The sequence below is a fragment of the Hydractinia symbiolongicarpus genome, chromosome 8 (genome assembly GCF_029227915.1).
Source record: "Hydractinia symbiolongicarpus strain clone_291-10 chromosome 8, HSymV2.1, whole genome shotgun sequence".
NCBI lineage: Eukaryota > Metazoa > Cnidaria > Hydrozoa > Anthoathecata > Hydractiniidae > Hydractinia > Hydractinia symbiolongicarpus.
This window is the reverse complement of record NC_079882.1, coordinates 28,632,958-28,653,802: the sequence shown is the minus strand read 5'-3', so window position 1 is coordinate 28,653,802 and position 20,845 is coordinate 28,632,958. Positions and strand designations below refer to the sequence as shown.

Here is a 20,845-nt window from a genome sequence, read left to right as displayed (position 1 = left end):
CGCTCCTTTAAAGCCTATCTACACTAGGTGGAATATTTCAGCGATATAATTTACTTAAAATTATATCGCTTTTAGTTGCTGGTGTTTTTTACAGTCTGTACAGGTTGGTGCACTTTTCTTGAAAAAGTTCACAATAAATATTTTGTTTTTAATACTCAAAAGTGTGTTCATATATTCAGTATTGTTCCGCCATGTTTGTTTTTTGTTTCTAGTGAAGATCAAAAGACATTTTGTAACTAATTTGCCGCCAAATTCACTATTTAAAAGTCATTCCGTGGAAATCCGCCCTAAAGGACTCAATCAGAAACAAAACCGAAAGTCAGGGTGATCTAATACAAAATGTCAGGGGCTAACAAAACTGTTTCAGAAGTTCAAAACCTAAATCTAAGCGAGAAACGTGTTGGTTATTTAGAATGGGAAGATTACTTTATGGCTATTGCCTTTCTATCAGCTCAGAGGAGCAAAGACCCCGTTACTCAAGTTGGAGCTTGCATTGTAAATAGTGATAAAAAGATTGTAGGTATTGGTTATAATGGTATGCCTACTGGGTGTAGTGATGATATATTACCATGGGGAAGGGATGGAGAAACACTTTGTGACACAAAACGAGCATATGGTAAGTTGTTTTGCAGACAATTTTTTGATATATCATGTATTTCTGCACATTATTTGTTTATGGCAGTAATCTTTTCATTGATAAGCTCATTGGCTCTGACATTGCGTGACTGAAAAAAAGATACTAGGACCTAATGAAGGGAAGCCTTTTTCTGTGGATTTCTTCTCACGGAAACATCTTTTGAGATTTTAAACTATTATTGAGTGTAGATCGATGCCTTCACTTTAATTTATTTAAAAGTTCCAACCAGTAAGATAAGGGACATATATATGGAAACAGTGTTCATGTTGAGAAACAGTTTCTATGCATAGATGCTAGGACCTGGTGAAGGGAGGCCTTTTTCTGTGGATTTCTTCTCACGGAAACATCTTTTGAGATTTTAAACTATTATTAAGTGTAGATTGATGCCTTCACTTTAATTTATTTAAAAGTTCCAGCCAGTTTAAGAAAAGGGACATATATATATATGGAAACAGTTTCCATGTTGAGAAACAGTTTCTATGCATAGATGCTAGGACCTGGTGAAGGGAGGCCTTTTTCTGTGGATTTCTTCTCACGGAAACATCTTATGAGATGTTAAACTATTATTGAGTGTAGATTGATGCCTTCACTTTAATTTATTTAAAAGTTCCAACCAGTTTAAGATAAGGGACAAATATATGGAAACAGTGTTCATGTTGAGAAGCAGTTTCAATATTTAGAAACTTTTTTGTGAAAAATTAAAAATAGTTTCCGAATATGGAAAGATTTCAGTTTTTCTGTCTTCCGCATGCAAGCAACCAGCCCCACTAACAATCATAAAAATATTATATGGAACCAGAGAAATAATAACAATAATAACAATAAAAATAATATATGTTTTACATGGCTGGACCAGAACAACCTTCAAGTCCTTAGTCAACTTTATGGTTGTTTTCACTGGGTACCCCTGTACTTCAGGGGTTTTCTTGCTACTAGAGTTCTTATTAAATTTAGCCTTGTCTCAAAGCTATTTTACTCCCAACCAAACACAAAAACAGTTTTCAAAACAATTTCTGTTAGTTCAAAGCTATTTTACTCCCAACCAAACATAGAAACAGTTTTCAAAACAATTTCTGTTTTACAAAAAGAAACTGAAAATCTGGTTTCTTAATTTGCAAAATGTTTCTCTTTTAGAGAGTTTCAATATCTGTACCTTATCCCGGACTGCTAACAATTCCTTCGTGTGACAAAATAGACTAAAAAATATTTTGCTTTACCTAGCTCCCCCATTTTTTTTCCTGTCACACAGATGTCATCATCATCATCATCATTCTCAGCTTAACGTCTGTTTTTCATGCTAGCATGGGTTGGATGGGGTATATTAATGACCCTCTTCCAATCTGATCTAGACTGTGTTAGTTCTAAAGTCAACTTCCTCTGTATCAAGTCTGTCTTTATAACCTCCTGTCAGGTCTTTCTTGGTCTGCCTCTGGGCTTTGCCCAGGAACTGTCAAGTCTCTACACTTTCTTACCCAATTATCCTCCTCCATTCTTTCCAAGTGCCCCAACCAATTCAATCTTCTTATCTGGATAACATCCTTAATTCTACGGATACTTAGCCTGCTTCTTAGCTCATCTGAACTCTTTCTGTCTCTTAGACTGGAGTTACACATCCACTTAACCATTCTCATATCATTCCTTTCTAAACGGTCAAGATCTTCCTGCTTCACTGCACATGTCTCACTACCGTACAACATAACACTTCTTACACAGGCCTCATACAACCTACCTTTACCTCAATTGAACTCAGCTAGTCAACAAAGGAAGTAAATCTCTGAACTTTTTCCAAGCAGAAGCTACCCAACATGTAACACTTCTTCCAACACACTTCACTGCCAAACATATCACCTAAGTAACAGAAGATCTCAACTATCTCTAACGAGCCACTGTTGTACATCATTCTTCTATAATCTCACCTTTGCAACGCTTGCATACAAACTAAATGTCAGCTCTTAACCTTCCACCAATACTACTGCACTTCTTATGTACCCAATGATTGCAAGTCTGACAAAAAATTGAGTTACTGCCAACCCCTTTCCTGCAAACTCCACAAGGCCACTTTCCCAATACATGGCCATACTTATCTTCAATGCTATTAATCATGACTGCACCCTTAACCCTTTCTCTCCTTGTCCTTTTTTCCACTTTTCGAATAATTCTTCCATCGACTATACTATGAGAACCAAATCATCTGCATTCAATAACTCCCATTGACAACCTTTTCTAAGCTTAATCAGCAGTGCTACTAAGACTAAAACAAATAACAAAGGACTAAGTACAGAACCCCGATGAACACCAACATTTACACTAAATTTATCACTAAGTGAATTGTTAATCCTGACACGACTTCTAGCATTGCTGTACATAGATTGTACCATCTTAACTCGCCACTCATTTACACCTAATTATCTCATAGCCCACCAAATAACTATACATGACACTCTATCAAAAGCTTTTCCTAAATCTACAAAGGCAAAATGAGATTCTTTCTCTTTCCTATAAATACCAGTCAGTCACTTGGAATAAAACAATCCTTTATAATCTGATTAGCAAAACTGCTAATAAGCTCAACTCCAGTAGTATATTCAGATGCTTTTACCATCTGCAACAACACCTGACACTCCTGAAGCCTTGTCAATATCCATTTTCCTAAAAGCCTCCACTACCCATTCTATCTTAATCTGCATAGCTGGCGTTTCTACAACATCATCATCATCAGGCAAATTATCCTCATCCCAATCAAACTCAGTGTTGAGCAACCTCTGATAATAACTCTTCTAAGCTGATTTTTTCCCCCTCCCTGCTAGCCAAGACACCTCCATCGCTACGTACCTACAACATCTTGATTAGTCTTTTTCATTTGCTTTGCTATCTTGACATATGGCGTCACTTTATGTCATTGAACTGGTCTTCCCTCTTTAAAACATCTGCATATCTGTTTCTCTCTGGTTCTGATTTTGCCTTATACACTGTTGTACTGGTACACAATGCTTCTTAGCTTCTAAGTAAATATTCTTACTGCCACCTGACTTACACTCTTTCCAAAGTTTCCTCTTTTCATTTATGCACTGGTCAACATCATTATTCCACGACCAGGTCTGTCTATCTCTAGCTAGTTTTTTCGTCCACCCACAGGCATCATCAGAAGCTTCTAGAAGACAATTCTTCAAAGTAGTCCAAGTACTTTCCATATTTTTACTATTACATTTACCATTGTTGGCCAACTGCTGAACGTTTGCACTAAATTGTCTTGCTACAATCTCTTCCTTTAACTCCCAGACTTTACGACGGGGCCTGTACTTTCCCTTGGCTGCTTTAACACTCTTCAAGATAAGATTACAAACCAGCAACCTAATTGCTTGGAAACACACTCTTTCCCATATAGCTTTAACATCATTGTCCGACTTCCTAACCAGAAAGTAATCTATCTGACAACCACCTGACTCATATGTTATCATCCTACTCTGTCTCTTACTGAATGTTGTGAGGCAAACCACCATGTCCGTTGCCATTAGATAGATAGATGTGCATATTTTACATGTCTAGCCTCACAAATATCGAGGGATATACCCTGTCTATTATTTCCAGGAGGGGCCATGGCTTAGATGGAGTATTTAATGCTCATTTTGAGCTACGCAGACCCAATTAGGGCCCGCGCTCTACTAGACAACTCCTGGCAACATCCAACGGCCCACACAGTGTGCCATCTCCCCAATTTCCCTCACATGGCTTGGGTTAACCAGGGGCTATGGTAACATTCACTCGCCCATGTTGAATCGCCGTCAAGAGGAATCGAACTCCGGTCTCCCGCACAGAGTACGAGAGCTATAACCACCAATCTACGGCGCCATTCCAAACTTAAACAAAATCTGTCCTTCCATGTAGCGCTGAAAGAGCTTACTGCTAAAAATGTAAACAGAGGAATTCATCTATGTGGCATTATTTACCAAAACTTATAGCTAGCTTGCCAGCTACACACATGCACAGATAAGTTTCATTGCATTAGCACAGGTTTTTTCTCGCATACCAGACAGCCAAGCGACGGCTGTTTTTATAGAGAATCTGAAAGGTTACTTTTGTTAGATACACAAGGAAAGTAAGAATTTAGCTTGTTTAAAAATGGCTGCCAATACAGCTTTAACGGGTGTTAATGATGGGGAAAAATAAGATACACATTTGTTTTTTGCAACATTTCAATGAATCTGCTCTACCCCGAATAAAAGTGCAGTCATGTTTACAAATGGGACATCCTAGTTGGAAATGTTGTCTTATCTCAATAGTCTAAAAACATATTAAAATTGTAAAAATTAATCTTCACATAATGCGTCTTCGGATCTCGAAAAAATAAAGTCTTTGTGAAAATTGATCAACTTAAATGACAGTGGAAGAACTTTCAATTATAAACGGCCTAAAATACAACCTTGGGTTGAAATTTATCGAGTAACAAAAAAAATCGAAAGACCTTTAACCCTCCCCCGCCCCCCTATATTTTTGTTTATTGCTCTAAAACTTTGGATTTGCTTATTGGTTTAGAGAAAAAATAGGTAAGTTATAATTTATTTTTATATTCTTAAAATTTTAATTTTAGTTTGCCATGCTGAGCTTAATGCTGTGCTAAACAAGAATAGCTCTGAAATTAAAGGATGTACAATTTACGTGGCTTTGTTCCCTTGCAACGAATGCGCCAAAGTTATCATTCAATCCGGGATAAAAGAAGTTGTTTACTACTCCAATAAATATGCTGATAGAATGAAAACGAAAGCATCATTTCGAATGTTGGATTTAGCAGGAATTAAACACAGGTATTTTTAGTTTGCAGTTTTTATTTATATAGTGTCAACAACCCCAGACTTTATATAGTGAACATTTATTTGTCATTTAGCGCACGCACAGTCTTCTGCATCTTGAACGCATTTTAAGTGGATTACTTTTCACAATTTTCGTGAAGTTTTGCCATTTCGCGAAGTTTACTCTTTGTTAAGAATTTCCAAAAAAATTTTCCAAAAAAAGTCTTTCCCAAAGATTTTTTTAATTTTTCCTTTTTCTGTAAAAAAAAGATATAAATCTTAGTAAATGAATATGATAGCAGGTGTCACACTCAAATCATCACCCTTGTTATTTTTACGGTGAATTTGTGGTATGAAAAAAAGTAATTTCTCTTCCTTGATTTTATTTTAAGATAAATCTGCTTTGTTTTAGAGATTATACTTATATATCTTTGATTCGCTAAAATATGTTGAAATATGTGGAATATGTGGTTCTCGAAAATATTTGGAATGGGTTGATATTCGCGGATAGGGCGTTGCTCTAAACCTTAAAAAATTTGGGAGTTGCAGTTATGTTTCACCTTATATGATATTTACAATATACATTCTTCAATTTTAATTTTAGACAGCACACACCCAAACAGAAGCAGATTGTAATTAATTTCGAAGACATCAATAAAAATGTGTCACCACCAGGTGAAAGTTAGGGGTTAATTAGGTCTTAAAACTATGACAGATGGTGGAGGAAGACTAACGACTTTTGAGATTTATTTATTAGTTTTATGTATAACATAAACACTTAACTTATACAATAACGATAGGCAAATAATTAACCTTTGATGATAAATCTGCAAAGTGGATATACATCAAAACTGTCAGTCCGTGCTGCATATAGAAAGCAGGGCGACGTCGACGAAGGGACGCTCCGAAATATATAGGTGAATGAAAATTCATAAAAATTGTGAAATTTTTGCACTCTTTTAGAAGTATGGTAAACATTTTTATTGTAGCTATGTTTTTTTTATTATTATTATGAAAACGCCTGGGGCCTGTAAAAGATTGATGCTTGAGGAGGAGGAGGGGGGATCCGGTAAGACCGCGGACCAATTGTAGTTAGAAGCAAAGCGCGAGAATGCATCATAAAAAAATGGGACGATGCCCACAGAAGAGTAAGAGACCAGATATTTACGGGGAGAAACTGAGCACGTTTTTCTTACGGAAAAATAACTTTTTACAAAGGATTCGTATCGCTTTAAAATTGCCATTTTCTAATTCTAAGTACACCAGCAGAACTTGACAAAATCTCAATCAATACTGTTCTTTAATAATTAAATGGGAGATTTTGTCTCTTTTCGGTGCTCCGCTTACCGATACACAAAAAGACAACAGGTCCTGAGATTGTGGTTAATCGAATACATTTGCTTCTTTATTTTTGATTTATTTTATATATTGTTACAGTCCGTAACGCACTTTTTTGGATGTTAATCCTTGAAACTCGTCCTAAAATTTTTCGTTGATTTTATTTTCGAAATTTGGTAAAAGAACTACTGATAAAAGCTTTTTGCTTCAAATTGGGTCAAGAAAGACGTCATCAGGAAACAGGGTTTAGGTTTGAGAAAATACACGAGATTTTGTAACTAAGCGTGGGTTGGTAGCGGACTAATACTTTGGACAAAATTACCGCAAGTATTCTTCAGACAAAAAAAACAACAAACAAAGAATAGCATTCTTAATGATTGAAGAAAAGGATCCACAACCGTGGTTATCTGTTGAAATGTCGACCATAAACTTTATAAAAGCCGTTTTAAAACGTACATTCCGGACAAATGGATTTTTAACCGCACCCGAACGTTCGACAACGCGATTCAAAAATTAAAACATACTGGGTAAAACTGAAAGGCTGAAATTTTTCGGATTCCAATGTTGAAAAAACGAGTATTTCATTAACGGCTGATATACAAAAAGAAACTTCTGTGAAGCTTAAAATAAGGCATTGTCCTATTTTGAAAACAAACGCTAATTGTAGTCGTCCACTGATGCACACCAATTTTAACGAAATTGACTCCTAAAAAAAATATTTAGCCAACCTATACAATACTAGGCCCGCTTTCTCATTAAAAATGAGAAACTTAAACTAATCTACCCAATGTTAAACAAGACCTTCACATGCTCATATATTTGTTGACTCGATTCTTATTCTCTAACGATACTCCGCCAAAAACCATTCAAACAACAAGAACTTTTATTTGAAAAGTTCGTTTATATTTCTCAACTATTTTACAATTATCCTATTAGCATACAGTTTCACACGGCGTGAAGATATTGGAGTTCTTCAAAATATTACGCTGCTTGTCATCGGTAACAACAGATTTAATATCCTTTCGACTTTTTGCCGCCATAGCCACTGAAAAATATTTAATAAATATCATTCTGTTACTGTTAGGTAAAGAAATACTCCGGCAACTCCACAGAACAATTTTGCGCTATGAAACTCGTTAAAATATATACGGTAAATCATACATACCTTCCACCATCGCTCTTTCGTTTGGCGATCAACTATATAAGAAAATTATAAGAGAATGAAACTATAATTTCGTGGCAAAGTTTTTATAGCTTTTTTATAATTTCCAAGTCCCAACCCAAAAGAAAAATGTATTTCTTTGTTTAGGATTGGCATAGGACACTTTTTAAGCTCTTTAGTTTTTCACATCGCATGTTAAAACAGAATGAAGAGAATTTTAATTTTTTTTATATCTTTAGGGTCAAAAATAATGCATTCTAGAACCGCGTAATAAGACGTTGATAAAATTCAAACAAGTTACAGCACTTGCTCGTGAGTTAATATTTTGGACAGACTACTCACGCTACTGATTTGTTGCCATTCTCTGTCTAGCTTCTGTTTCTCTGTAATTTTACCAGGACGAGACCTGGTCTTTCGACCTTCTTGCATTTTAATACCAAATTGGAAAGCAGCTCTAAATATGAAAACACAAGAGATTTTAAATAAACCCGAAAGCAGAGAAAAAAAACCCCAGAAAATCCCAAAACTAAGCTAAACCAAACAGTATAAACCAAACCAAAAAGTCCAAATCACGCTAAACAAAAAAAACCCACGCCAGACCAATAAAAGTCAAAAAGACCAAACCAAGGGAAAAATACCAACCAACTGAAACCAACACAACAAACAAAGACAAACTGAACGGTTGATGAGTGTCTCAGACGACTTACTTGGGCATTGCTTCTTTATTTTCCATATAACTGTTATAATCTTCTTCATTCTCAAAATCCCATCTTTTCAGTGGACCTTTTTTGTTGCCCTAAAAAGACAAAATTTTCTATGGGATAGAAAAAAAACGTTTGAACTTATGTGAAATATATAATGAAACATAAAATAAACGCCAAGAAGCAATAATGTTAACTACATTGGAAAAACTGTTGATTGGTTTCCGCAAAATTTTTTCACGGAAATTAAGGAACTAACTTTAACGCATGGTACGATTTCTTTAAATTTTACGAAAACAAAATCTCGCAAATAATAAACTAGAATTTTATTTGATTACGATAAAAAAATCTGTAAACACGTCAAGCACGCAACACTGGAGAAAATATAGTTTAGCAGATACAGGGTAAATAGAGGCTTCCCGAAAATTAATTTTCTTTGATGTACTGCAGCTTTCTCAAAAATTTTAAAAAAAACTGGATCCCTGAAATCCGCGTCAAAAATGTAAGCACGAATCTGCAACAACAATTTATATAATTACGATTTGTTTGATCTTTCAACCTCGGCTCACAAAGAAAGTCTAAAGTTTTTACGTAAACACCTGTCGTCAACCTGTCGTTAACTTGCTTTACCACACTGACAGCGTAACTTACCATGTCCATCTTTGAGTAATCAGCGTCATCGTCACTATCACCAGCTGCATCATTCATTTCCATCGCACTAAATAAGACAATTATATTACTTTTAATTTTTAATAGCATAATCATTTAAAAAACTGTTTCAGCACGCTTTAGGTAGCGATCGCAAAAAAGATTTTGTTTTTAAAAAATGTTTCAACATACCCTGGGTAGCGATCACAAGAAAATTTTGTTTTTAAAAAATGTTTCAACTTACCCTGGGTAGCGATCTTAAGAAAGTTTTGTTTTTAAAAAATGTTTTAACATAACCTGGGTACCGATCACAAGAAAAGGATGTTTTAAAGAAATAGTTTCAACGTACCCTGGGTAACATTCTGCATAACTGTCAATAACTTCTTTACTTTTGTGTTTGCTAAATAAAAAAAACAACTAAAAACATGCAGAAAAAAAAATCAGGATACATCTGCTATATGATAGCGTTTTAATGACAAAGTTTCACCACTTTTCTTAACATCTAATACTGTATGTAATCCTTTCTTATTTTCATATGTAATATTTGCCTAATAAGAATATTCGCGAAATTAAAGTTTGCGCGAATATTTTAGTTTTAATTTTCATTATTTTCTGCATTTTATTAGTATAAAAAATGTTAATAAAAATAATTAAAAAAAAAGAAACTTCTGATCCAAATTTAATTTCGCGAGTTTGTTTGACAAAAAACACGAAACCAACACGAAATTTTCTTTCAGTAAATAAAGAGTTCGCCGCCATATTTTAAAACGTTGGAAATAGTACAATTTGCACAAACTTTACCTCTTTTTACTCGACTCTTTATGCGAACTTTTAGAAACCTCTTTCCACTCTGAATTCTAAAAAACAACAACGGTCAGCCAGCTCCTAGGCACGAAGCAGTCCTTGTTTTATATACTTCTTGTTATTAAGATATGGCAAATTATTTTAAAAGGTCAAGCCAGGCAGAAATTACCAGATTTTCAATCGGCTAAGAATAAGATAAACACGGATGATAAGTATAGAAACAAAACGAATACAAAAACATATACACAATTTAAACAATAAGGGGAACGTAATTTATCGCGTACATACCTTTGATCCGTATCTTTCATTTATATTTTTAACTAAATCTTTCACCGAAGTGTCTGCAAAACAACAAAAACAATAAAAAAATTCAAAAATCGAACAAAACAATGTTTATATTAGTCAGTATTACAAACCTACGTACCATATTTGTTGTATTGTGTGCTCTAAATTAAAAAAAATAATTATTGGCCAGTGGAAAATCTCTACGAGGATTTGAATATTTGTGCATATTTCACGCATCTCTAGCATAAGGTAATAAAACTCCTAAAATAACCTATACTTTTCATTATGGATTTTTCCACGGGCCTTATCGTCTAATAATGTAATTTGAACGTCATTTTCACCAAATTGCAGATTTTGGTACAGAACTAGTCATTTGAGAAAAATCCACGGATTATCCCGCAGTACATAATCCAAGCACTACCATTCCGTGCACAAGATCAATTTGACAGTCGAGTGGAATGGGTATTGTAATTATAGAGAAACAAAATCTCCGAAATTGTAGCATGCAGAGAGCGTCCCCTTAACGCTGTCATTTTCTTGTTACTCACCTCCGTGTCTCTCTCATTGTTTCCAAAATAACCACTCTTTGCGCTACTGCGGTGATGATTTTTGCCACGTGATCGATTATCTCGAAAATTGTCAGCATTATAATTCCCTGCATCAGCAAATATGCTTAAAAATAATAAAATTAAATTATTAGGTTTTTGTTTCATACTTACCGATGCAGTTTAAGGGGCTGTTTATATGAGAGGCGGGACGGGACGATTGCCGGGACGGGACGTTTGCCGGGATCCCGCTCTCATTAATAATTATACTTAAAATCACTTTGCGTTTATATGGGAAATTTTTGTCCCAGGACAATTTCGTCCCGTCCCGGCTGAGCGGGATCCCGCTTGAGCTAAGCGGGATCCCGGCTTAGGCGGGACGTTTTTTTCCATATAAACACACCGTCCCGGGACAAACGAGGAAATATTTGCACTATCAGCATATTTCAATAGAAAGAAAAAAACAAACATGGCTGCTAAACGTGCACTTGTTAAGAAGCCAACAGATGTTCCAACCAAGAAAAAGTGTTTTAGATTCAATGATGAAATGGTTTTTAACCTCATTAACTGTCTATTAGATTATAAAGCAAAGTGTGAGTTTGAGAACATTGATTTTGATGCAGACAAACCAATGCAATACAAAGTCATTCGAACTGAGTTGGCAAAATTATATCAAAATGAAGAAGAAGTGTTTGGGCCAGTGGAGGATACTTCCACTGAGCTCTCCCAAGAAAATGTTAGGGAAATGAAAAAAATGATAGCAAGAGGCTACCAAAGAGTGTTAGAAAAAATAAAAGATTTACGGCAGGGATTTTCTAAAGCAGTAATTAGTGGCACGCGTAGTGGCTGTGGCAGATTAGTGTATGAACACTATGACAGTTTGAAGCTCCTTTGGAGTGGAAGTGCAAACACAGAGCCCCTATCCAATGGCATTGATAGTGCTGATGTGAATCAAACAAAATCAAGTAATGAAATGTTATCTGACCATGATGATCCAACTGCAAATATTAATAGTGTTGACAGTGGTGAATATGAAGATCCAGCAGATGACAATAATTTGAGCTTGTCATCAAGTGATCAGTCAGTCTCGAAAAATTCATGCATTGTTACTTCCACACCAAAAACTACATCAGCAGTGCCAAAACTTATTGATAATAAAAGAAAACAACTTGAGAGAAAGTTGTCATCTGCTCAGCGTGATACCTTACTGTTGAGAGAAGCAAAAGAAGAAAGATCTGATCGTAAAGAGCTCCAAGAGATGATTAAAAATTCTAATGAGTCCTTTACAGCTGCACTTAATAATATAAGCCAGGCTATGTTGCAAATTAGCGAAACTATGTCACACTCCATGCAGCTGATGGCACAATCATTCAGCCAGCAAGCAGGTCCAAGCTCACAAAATTATGAAAGCTATGGTAGACGTCACCATTTTCAGCATATAAATCCAAATTGTAATGTCGTCTCAAGCATCGTAACCCAAAACAACAACATAAGTCCCAACGATCCCAGTGGCGGTGGTTATTATCAATCATTAATGAGGGAATGATACGAAAAAAAAAACATGTGTATATAGTTCAGAGAGTGTTTCAGGAACAATTACATTAATGCAAGTTTATGTTCACAGACAAACCTAAAAGTTATATTATGTTGATTGCCTAAACATTTATGTTATGTTAGTTGCCCAGCAAACTATATGCCCAAAACGTTCAAATCCGTAGATTTTTAACAAAAATTAACAACAAACAAAAATATTTTCACTGTGAGTTACATTGAGCATAATAGGCTTTTAAATCTTTAGCAGTATCAGAAAAAACTTTTTATTGAAATTAATGTGCGAATGTTTGAATTTAGCCTTTATCATTTCCTTTTACAGAACATGCAATACTTTATAAATCTTTACATTTTTTGTATATATTGTATATATATATATATATAATTGTTAGTATGGAAGACTGTCCTGTATAAAAGTTGTTATTACTTCCCGTACAACATCACCCTCTGCAAGATTTCCTAAATACACAGAGTAATCTAATTGTTGTGTCTCTGCTTTATGCTTTTCTATTTCAATTTTCACCAAATCAGGGTCAATAACACATTTGTTAAGTTCACATATATTGTGCAGCACAAAACATGCATAGACTGCCACAGGAACAAAATCTATTTTTAAATCAACTTTCTTTGCTAAAAAACCCCATCTGGTTTTTAAGCGTCCAAAAGCACACTCGACTGGGTTTCTTGCTGACCGGAGCATGTTGTTAAATCACACTTGAGCATTTGTTGAACAACTATGGTACTCTTTCATACAGTACGGTGTCAAGGGGTATGCAGGGTCACCAATCAAATAGTTTGGAACTTTGGCTCGGCCTGGCAGGATGTCCTCATAAGTAATGGGTATTTCCTCATCTTTAAGTTTAGCAGCAATATTTGAGTTGGCGAACACCTTCGCGTCATGTACACTGCCTGGCCACCTACAATCACAATCCATGAAATAGCCACGGAAATCGCATACTGCCTGAACGTTAAGCGAAAAATACATTTTGTAAGAAAAATAATCTTGTGAATGTTCACTAGGTCGTAAAATTTGTACGTGGGTGCCATCTATGCAGCCAAAAGCTTGCGTCATTCCAAATTTGGCCTCAAATTCTCCTACTTTTTCAAGCATCTCTTCTTTCGTTTTTGGCAGGGCTATGTATTTTGGTCCAAGCTTGTAAGTTATGCAGTTACAAACATCTCTTATGACTTTTGACACCGTAGATATGTGCAGGCCAAAAGTGTTTGCTGTCATTGACAAAGATCCTGTGTCTTTCAAGTAGTACAACGTTACTGCAACTTTTTTTTCTGCAGACAAGGCTCGATAATTTGGAGATGTGTTGTCAGGAGTAATCCATATGCGTATTTGATCTACTAAATCAGTAAACATAGCCTTTGTCATTCTGAAGTTCTTTTTCCAATCCTCCTCAGGAAGAACATCAAAAAACATGTTCAACCACCACTGTTCCACTCGTCCTTGTTTGAACCATGTTGAACGAGGAATTCTGTTTTTCCTCTGCTCTTTCAATGCTTTCTGTTTTTTTATCCAACAGTTTCTTTTGCTTCCACTCAAAAGTGATGTAGTTAAAAGAGTTCTATAGTGAGTGTATTGAAGTGCTAAAATCATTAACAATGTATTGAGCTGCAACAACAATGTTGATGATGTTAAAAAAATCTGTTTATTCGCTTGCAATTTTGTTTTATTTTCGTTTTGACGCGCCATTATACTTTAGAAAAATTTAAATTTGGCGCTTGTGTTGTGAAATCGTCCCGGCGCACTTTTTTCCATATAAAGGCGGGATAAAATCATCCCGCAAACGTCCCGTCCCGGCAATCGTCCCGTCCCGCCTCTCATATAAACAGCCCCTAAGAGGCATAAACAGCAATACCTTTCTTCCATCCGAGGATCTTTACCAGCTAAAATTAAAAAATATAAATAAGCTCACAAAAAAATCGCCGGGAATATATTTCGCGCATATCCCACGCGGGGACCAAAACAAAGCTGCGTGCAACTGTTTTGAACAAAAAACATGTCTTAATATTACAGAATACTAAAGAAATTGGAAATATAAGCGCAGCAGTAACCTACCACGGATGAGCTCTTTTTCTCTCTTCTTAAGTTTCTTAGAAGCTCGTACCCCTTGTCGCAAGTAGGACAAAATTTGCGTAAGCTTGTTGATGACGATATCATTTGTTGTCAAAGTTGTCTGATTCTAAAAAAAGAAAACAGACAAAGATAAAGTAAAGAAACACTAACCCAAGTAACCACGTGATATACCACTCTACAGTGGCATCCAAAAAATTACGAGATGTCATTTACTTCAATCAGTGGACAGTCTGCTTTGCTACGAATTGTTGTCGTTGGAATATCAGACTCATCGTACTCGTCGTCCAAATTAAACACATATGCCTAAAAAATTATAAAACATATGATTTTGAAGGACTAATGCTATTGTCTGAGTCGGCGTGTTTTTCAAATTATTAATAAAGTATTCTTTTGTGTTGTTATTGGGTTCTCTGTTTAATGATTGTGTAGAAAATAAGTTGTAAATACAGTTACGAGCTCAGTTTAAATAAAAAAAATAGATGAAGTCACCGATGAGCCACCATGGTATCAGATCATGTCAAAAGATTTTGATATTGCTGAAGATAATCAAATATATTACTAATGTTTTTTTACAAAAATACGGATAAGTATTCGTATTGGAAGGTAATGCTGCTTGGCAATTTGATGAAATGGTAAAAAACATGCATTTTGCCACAGAATTATGAACAGCATTGTCGTAAAAAAGTTTGGTCCTTATACATTTTTGTATAAGACTTTAATCGAACAAAAACTTAGCCCAAAGCGTTGCTTAAAATCCCAATAACAGTGTAGCGTTGCTCACAAAAAAGTGTTACTTTGCAGCGATGTATTTCTGCAAATTAACTAAAAATGCGCGAACACAATTTACTAAAAAATACATGTATACGAAAAAATGAGAGAAGCACTTTTAAAAATCAAGAGAAGTAACTAAAAACAGTTTACCATCCTGCCTGGTAGAAATAAGTCGTTCCTCAATGGTGGTTTCTGCACCATAGCTGCCTTATGTATCTTCCGTCCTATATTTTAAAACAACGTGTGTAGTTTATTGCTGCTATGCTTGGGACAGCATACAGCACTAAATCCACTGCATTCACCTGAGGATGTATTTATCAATAAGACTTACCGAGAACACTAACAAATTCAACATCAGGTTTGTTTTCTTCCTTTCTAAACGTTCAAAAATCGTATCAAAACACAGATGCTATGGTATTTTTTTGGTAAGACTAAATTTGAGGTTCCTCCAAGAACTAAATAAGCAAACCAGAAACAACGCTGGCAATGCTATATGAAAAAAGTCAATACTTGTCACTCTTCGTTGTGCTTTCTTCCACTGTTTCTTCGGATTCGATTGAAGCAATCTCACTTCTAACCTTAAGGAATAAAAAAAATTATGCTTCTCATAAACAGAGCTAAACGTAAGTGCTTTATATGAACTACATACTTTTTGGAGTAATGCAAAATCCAGTCCTTTCACCAAATGAGTATGCTCCATGTCTCCTCCCAGAAATTTACTTTCTTGAATAGCCAATCGACGACGCTCTGCTGCAGAGTTACTAAGGAATATAGTGCGTAATTAACCATTATATACAAAAGCAAGGATCTCAAAAAAAACTTCAAATGTTAGGTTGCTTCATGTGATATAAAAATGCACTGAATAACCTAAAGTAGCTGAAAGTAAAATATGGAAATTCCCTTTGACATCAGATATATATAACCTTTTTTGCGTAAAAAAAGATACTACTTACACTTGATCAGCAGTGGGAGCAACTGCTCTATATTCAGCAGTCTTACCAAGATCAGGAGCATCATTATATTGATAATCACTATTTTTTCCTTCCCTTCGTTCGGTAGCCTAAAAAAACATACCCATAAAAAAACATCTCTTACAGAGCTTAATTTTTAAATCACATTGCAAACAAAATTCATTGATTCTAAAACAGTTGTATATTTATCATAGCGCAAAGAAACAACGTACACGATCCCTGTACTTCGATGCCAATTCCTTTTGTCTTTCTTCTTCTTGCTGTCGCAACTTTGCATAATACAATTTTTTCTTCCTTCTTTTAGCTGAAGCATCATCTGCCTCAGAGAAGTCTTTCAAAGCACTAAAAAAGCAGGGACTAAATAAACATTGTAGAAAAAGGTAACCAAAACAGTTACATAACAGGTACTCAACGACAGCTTCGAAGAAATTAAAGAAGTATCGTTTAACAATCATACAGAAGTGAAAATGACTAAAATTATTCATTTTTGGAGTTTTGAAAATCTCTCACTCAAAACTTGATGTGTTGATTTAATAAAAGCAATTGCTATGTGATACAAGGAATTCACAAAAAGTTATCAATTAACCAATCATTTAAACTATTATACCCTGGTCGTTGTTTTGATGGAGGCGGAACTTTTGGTTGTGCTCTGGGCGTCATCAGCAACGACCGGAAGTCAGCATTCGTAAGTCTGTAATAAAGCATCAAGATAGATAAAATTTTACAAAGTAGAGTTTAAATATTTTTTACACCGGAAATCAACATAGAGGGTTTAGTGTATTATCGTGTTGTAAAAGAGATATGTGCAAGAGAAGTGAGATTTTGTATTGCGTGATTGAAATCTAGTTTAATTTTCTTGTTGGGCTATACCAAAATTATATTTTTATTTTTAGATTTGTAATGATAATTTCGCAGTTCTAGTAACTGTGTGTGTAATAATCAGCAATTTTTTTCTACAAATAATCATTTCAGTTTGGGAACGTAAATAATTTAAATTCATCAATTTTATTTAATTCCGGACTATTATCTGTGTTTACATTGTGTGCATTTTATTTACAGAAATTAGCCTGTCATAATGAAGATGGCAAAAATATATTGTCATTTGCTCTTAAATTTGTCTGTGGCACAACTTTTTTCTTATGAACAAACAGATTAAATGCAGGTTTTAATAAAGCAGAAGATTCCCAATTCAAACTTATAAACACCTTTGCTCGTCTTCATCTGGCTCATTAGGTTTACTGGATGCAGGAGCAACTGGATTTGAAAATGTCTCTGAACCTAAAAAGAAAATATTATCCATTTTTAGATCCTATAAGAAATGCACCACTATCACTAAGTCATTTGCAGACATAATCTCAACACAATGTTACACTAAAGTTTATTTTATCAATGTCAACCATAAACAACAAACAAAACTATTGTTCAATTGATGTGTGTTATGATTATACTGCAGCCTCATCACATCTTTCTGTACATGTTCATACAAAAGCATAAATAAACTGAATAAAAACAGTTGTCTACATTGATTTTTCATAATTTTTTACAGAAATGCTGACATCAGCATAAGATTATCAAGTTTAGGCCGCTTTTTATCATTTAATGAACTTTAACTCTGTTATGCAAGAAGTAAATTGGATATATTTTTTACATTCTCCTGTTGTGCACTGTCCAGAATACAGTCAAACCAAAATATAAACAGCCCCTTAATGCTTTAGGTTGAAATCACATTGTTAACCAAGATGTGAAGATGTACTGCAACTTGGATCGCAATAAAATTTTTAGGGTAACCTTATAAGCCCTATATGTTTACAAAATTGCAAAATTTGACATGCAAATCCCAAGTCATGGGATCGTCAGCAAAAGATTAAGAGGCCTGGGATGACCAAACAAGTGCCATTTTAGTGAGAAATTTTATGTTAATCAAGTCACCTTTATAATATCTATGTATTGATAAAGTTTGAATGCACATCCCTTAACAAGTTTAAAATTATTGATGACAGAAAATATCAAAATTTGCTATAATTTAAATTTGACATCATAATTTATGCACCATAATTAAATCTGAAATTTTTTAAATGTGTTTATCTTGAGAACAAGAAAAGCTTTTTAAAAAATTTAAAAAGACTTGTTAAACAAAATTTTTAGGTCTATAATATAAGTCCAACATCGTTTTATACCTTGGGTTCTCTTTCTCCTTATTACAACTTTGGCCACTCAAAATGTGAAAAAAAAAATAAAAATACAATTAATAAGGCACATGCAACTACCTTTTCTTCATTGCTGTAATCTATTTTATTAGAGAACGTGATTGCTTAGATAAAAATGGATAACAAAATTAGAAAAACATTGGGGAAGAATGTTCTGTACATCAATGTTACAGACCATCAGTCTGTAATAATTTAGGCTGTTTATTTCTATGCCAAAAAACTGGATAACATATTCATGTAGTCTTTTACAATTAAATAAAGTGCACTGCACATGAGATCCAAAAGTTTTGTGTAAGGAAAACAGAAAAATGCAATAATGTATAGCATGATTGCATTGTTATTGAATCTGTTGCAGACTAAATGAAAGTCGTCACAATGAAAATACCACAAAAACAAAAATAACGTGCTGCAGAAGTGAGCAATGGTATTTTATTGTTGTTATATACAAGTTGTGAAGCCAAACTTTGTGACCATTGGCATCATTAGAGAGGTGGTCATAGGGGTTACTATGACGAGGTTGTTATAAACAGGTGATCACTATTGAAAGATACTGTTCACATACTGTTGACAGAGGTTTAAATGTATATGAAAATCAACTCCATGTACCACACATGTATAATGGTCTGCAAAAAACTCTATTGCCACCTAGTTAGTCCCAAAACCCTACCATATCTTACATTTTAGGACCAGAAAAACCCTAAGAGAATTTCCTTTCAAGTCAGTGAAACACGCTATAAATAGACAACACTAGCAATTGCTGTAATGTGAAACAGCATCCATGAAACATACAGAACCAACTGATTCATTTATTGAACATAAAAGTTTTTAAATGTTAAGAACAAAGCCTGAATTTGGAATTTGTAGAAAATAAATTTAAAGGTCTACTAGCCTGAAAACACAAATCCATACAAAATTATTACCATAAATCACGGCTAGTACTTTACCTGTTGGCATTGTGTTTATATTCTTTTATCCAGCTACTCTAGTTTTATTATTATCAATCTAAATAAAAAAGTGAAACTGTATAATACAGCAACAATACTACCTAGTTTTAAAATCAATTTAATTTCCATCACTTCTATAATACCAACTATCTCAAAATTACGTTACTATCTCAAATGACTTCACAATCATTTTGTTGCTGTTACAGGGGTGATTGAAACGACTTCTTATGCATGGATTACCTTCATGATGGACAATGTTAAACTTATATTCACACAAGCATAAATTTAAAGAACTGTATCCTATTTAATATTGTATCCTTGGGGGGGGGGGGGCAAGAAAAAGCTAATAATTTAGGTCATTTTTTAGTGTTTAAGACCTAAAATCTCCTGTGAAGTTTTAAAATTCACCCAAATTTTAATTATAAAATAATCTACATTATAAGAAAAGTATATATCAACACAAATGCTGAATATTAATGTTGAACAAATATTAATTTTCCTTTGGCAAAGAAAAAGGTATATTAAGTGATTCTAAAGTATTATTAATGATGCAGAAGAAGCTCAAACTATGAACCCATTTTAAATTTTCTAAAACAGCTATTATCAGCTAAAGTATTTTTGTAAAGTTATTTATCAAGTGGAGTTGCTATATCGTCACCAGAACCATTTGTTTAGATAATCAGGTAATAAGGATTAGATATGCCATCTACTGTTGTCAGAGGTTTAACTGCATACGTAAGCATGGAGTTGAAGGATGTTTTTCATTACTTTTTTTGCATTCCACTAATTTTTAATACTGTTGGTCAAGAGGTCAAGTATCCATCAGCCATAATTATTGTCAATGACTCCAAAAGTAGCTAGTGTATACTGTCCTAATTACGCGAACGTCTTACCATGATTTTACCTTTCTCAGTAAAATTTTCTATAATGATATCCTGAGCTTTATGTCCATGATTTACCATATTACAATTTTCACTGGCACAAAAACTTGTGCTGATAAGAAAATTTTTGAGCGGTGGGGGTATGACATTTTAATCTATTGTTTCAGTATATACTGTGAAAAGGTTTGTTAACATCATGTTCATGTAACGAGCGTGATGCAAAAGAACCACAATAAAATTGTGGTCTTTAGTATAACAAACATTCAAACATTCAAACATTCTATCATGGCCACCACGCTAAAATTATTATCTTCACGAAGGATCGTGTGTCCCACGATCATTTTTGTGAGCACCAAGATTTCTATAGCCAGTATAATTTAATTTTTTTTCTTTTTTTAAAAAAAAGCCTTTTATTAAAGTTAATTTGTTTGACAGTACACATTAGCTACAGATGAATAGCGGAGTGACGTAATGTTTCAGTTTATCATAGAGAACAATGGATGTTTACACTAAGGCCGTCATCAAAA

General features: G+C 34.4%; 3 protein-coding genes across 3 annotated transcripts in view; 1 reads left to right on the top strand and 2 right to left on the bottom strand.

Moving 5' to 3' along the window:
* The first annotated feature begins 196 nt into the window (after nt 1–196).
* On the top strand, nt 197–6,412 carry LOC130655073 (deoxycytidylate deaminase-like). The gene is made up of 3 exons (XM_057457773.1): nt 197–616; nt 5,226–5,439; nt 6,029–6,412. Exons 1-3 carry the CDS (start codon nt 340–342, stop codon nt 6,108–6,110), a joined length of 573 nt encoding a protein of 190 aa, XP_057313756.1. The 5' UTR covers nt 197–339; the 3' UTR covers nt 6,111–6,412.
* Nucleotides 6,413–7,643: 1,231 nt separating this feature from the next.
* The window catches only part of LOC130655062 (protein Red-like), a 61,551-nt gene continuing 48,349 nt past the window's right edge, over nt 7,644–20,845 (bottom strand). Inside the window, exons 2-23 of the mRNA XM_057457763.1 lie at nt 19,438–19,497; nt 17,492–17,564; nt 16,894–16,977; nt 16,499–16,628; nt 16,269–16,375; nt 15,965–16,076; nt 15,826–15,893; nt 15,647–15,690; nt 15,466–15,539; nt 14,758–14,847; nt 14,527–14,650; nt 14,327–14,354; nt 10,911–11,034; nt 10,502–10,523; nt 10,366–10,418; nt 10,075–10,130; nt 9,623–9,673; nt 9,277–9,343; nt 8,632–8,720; nt 8,267–8,378; nt 7,928–7,959; nt 7,644–7,807 (exon numbers count right to left, since the gene is read on the bottom strand). Coding sequence (XP_057313746.1) covers nt 7,774–7,807; nt 7,928–7,959; nt 8,267–8,378; nt 8,632–8,720; nt 9,277–9,343; nt 9,623–9,673; nt 10,075–10,130; nt 10,366–10,418; nt 10,502–10,523; nt 10,911–11,034; nt 14,327–14,354; nt 14,527–14,650; nt 14,758–14,847; nt 15,466–15,539; nt 15,647–15,690; nt 15,826–15,893; nt 15,965–16,076; nt 16,269–16,375; nt 16,499–16,628; nt 16,894–16,977; nt 17,492–17,564; nt 19,438–19,447 — 1,584 coding nt within the window. The 5' untranslated portion in view covers nt 19,448–19,497 and the 3' untranslated portion in view covers nt 7,644–7,773. The remainder of the gene's footprint in view (nt 7,808–7,927; nt 7,960–8,266; nt 8,379–8,631; nt 8,721–9,276; nt 9,344–9,622; nt 9,674–10,074; nt 10,131–10,365; nt 10,419–10,501; nt 10,524–10,910; nt 11,035–14,326; nt 14,355–14,526; nt 14,651–14,757; nt 14,848–15,465; nt 15,540–15,646; nt 15,691–15,825; nt 15,894–15,964; nt 16,077–16,268; nt 16,376–16,498; nt 16,629–16,893; nt 16,978–17,491; nt 17,565–19,437; nt 19,498–20,845) is intronic.
* LOC130655070 (putative nuclease HARBI1) lies at nt 12,863–14,320 on the bottom strand. The gene has a single exon (XM_057457771.1). It carries the CDS (start codon nt 14,158–14,160, stop codon nt 13,168–13,170), a length of 993 nt encoding a protein of 330 aa, XP_057313754.1. The 5' UTR covers nt 14,161–14,320; the 3' UTR covers nt 12,863–13,167.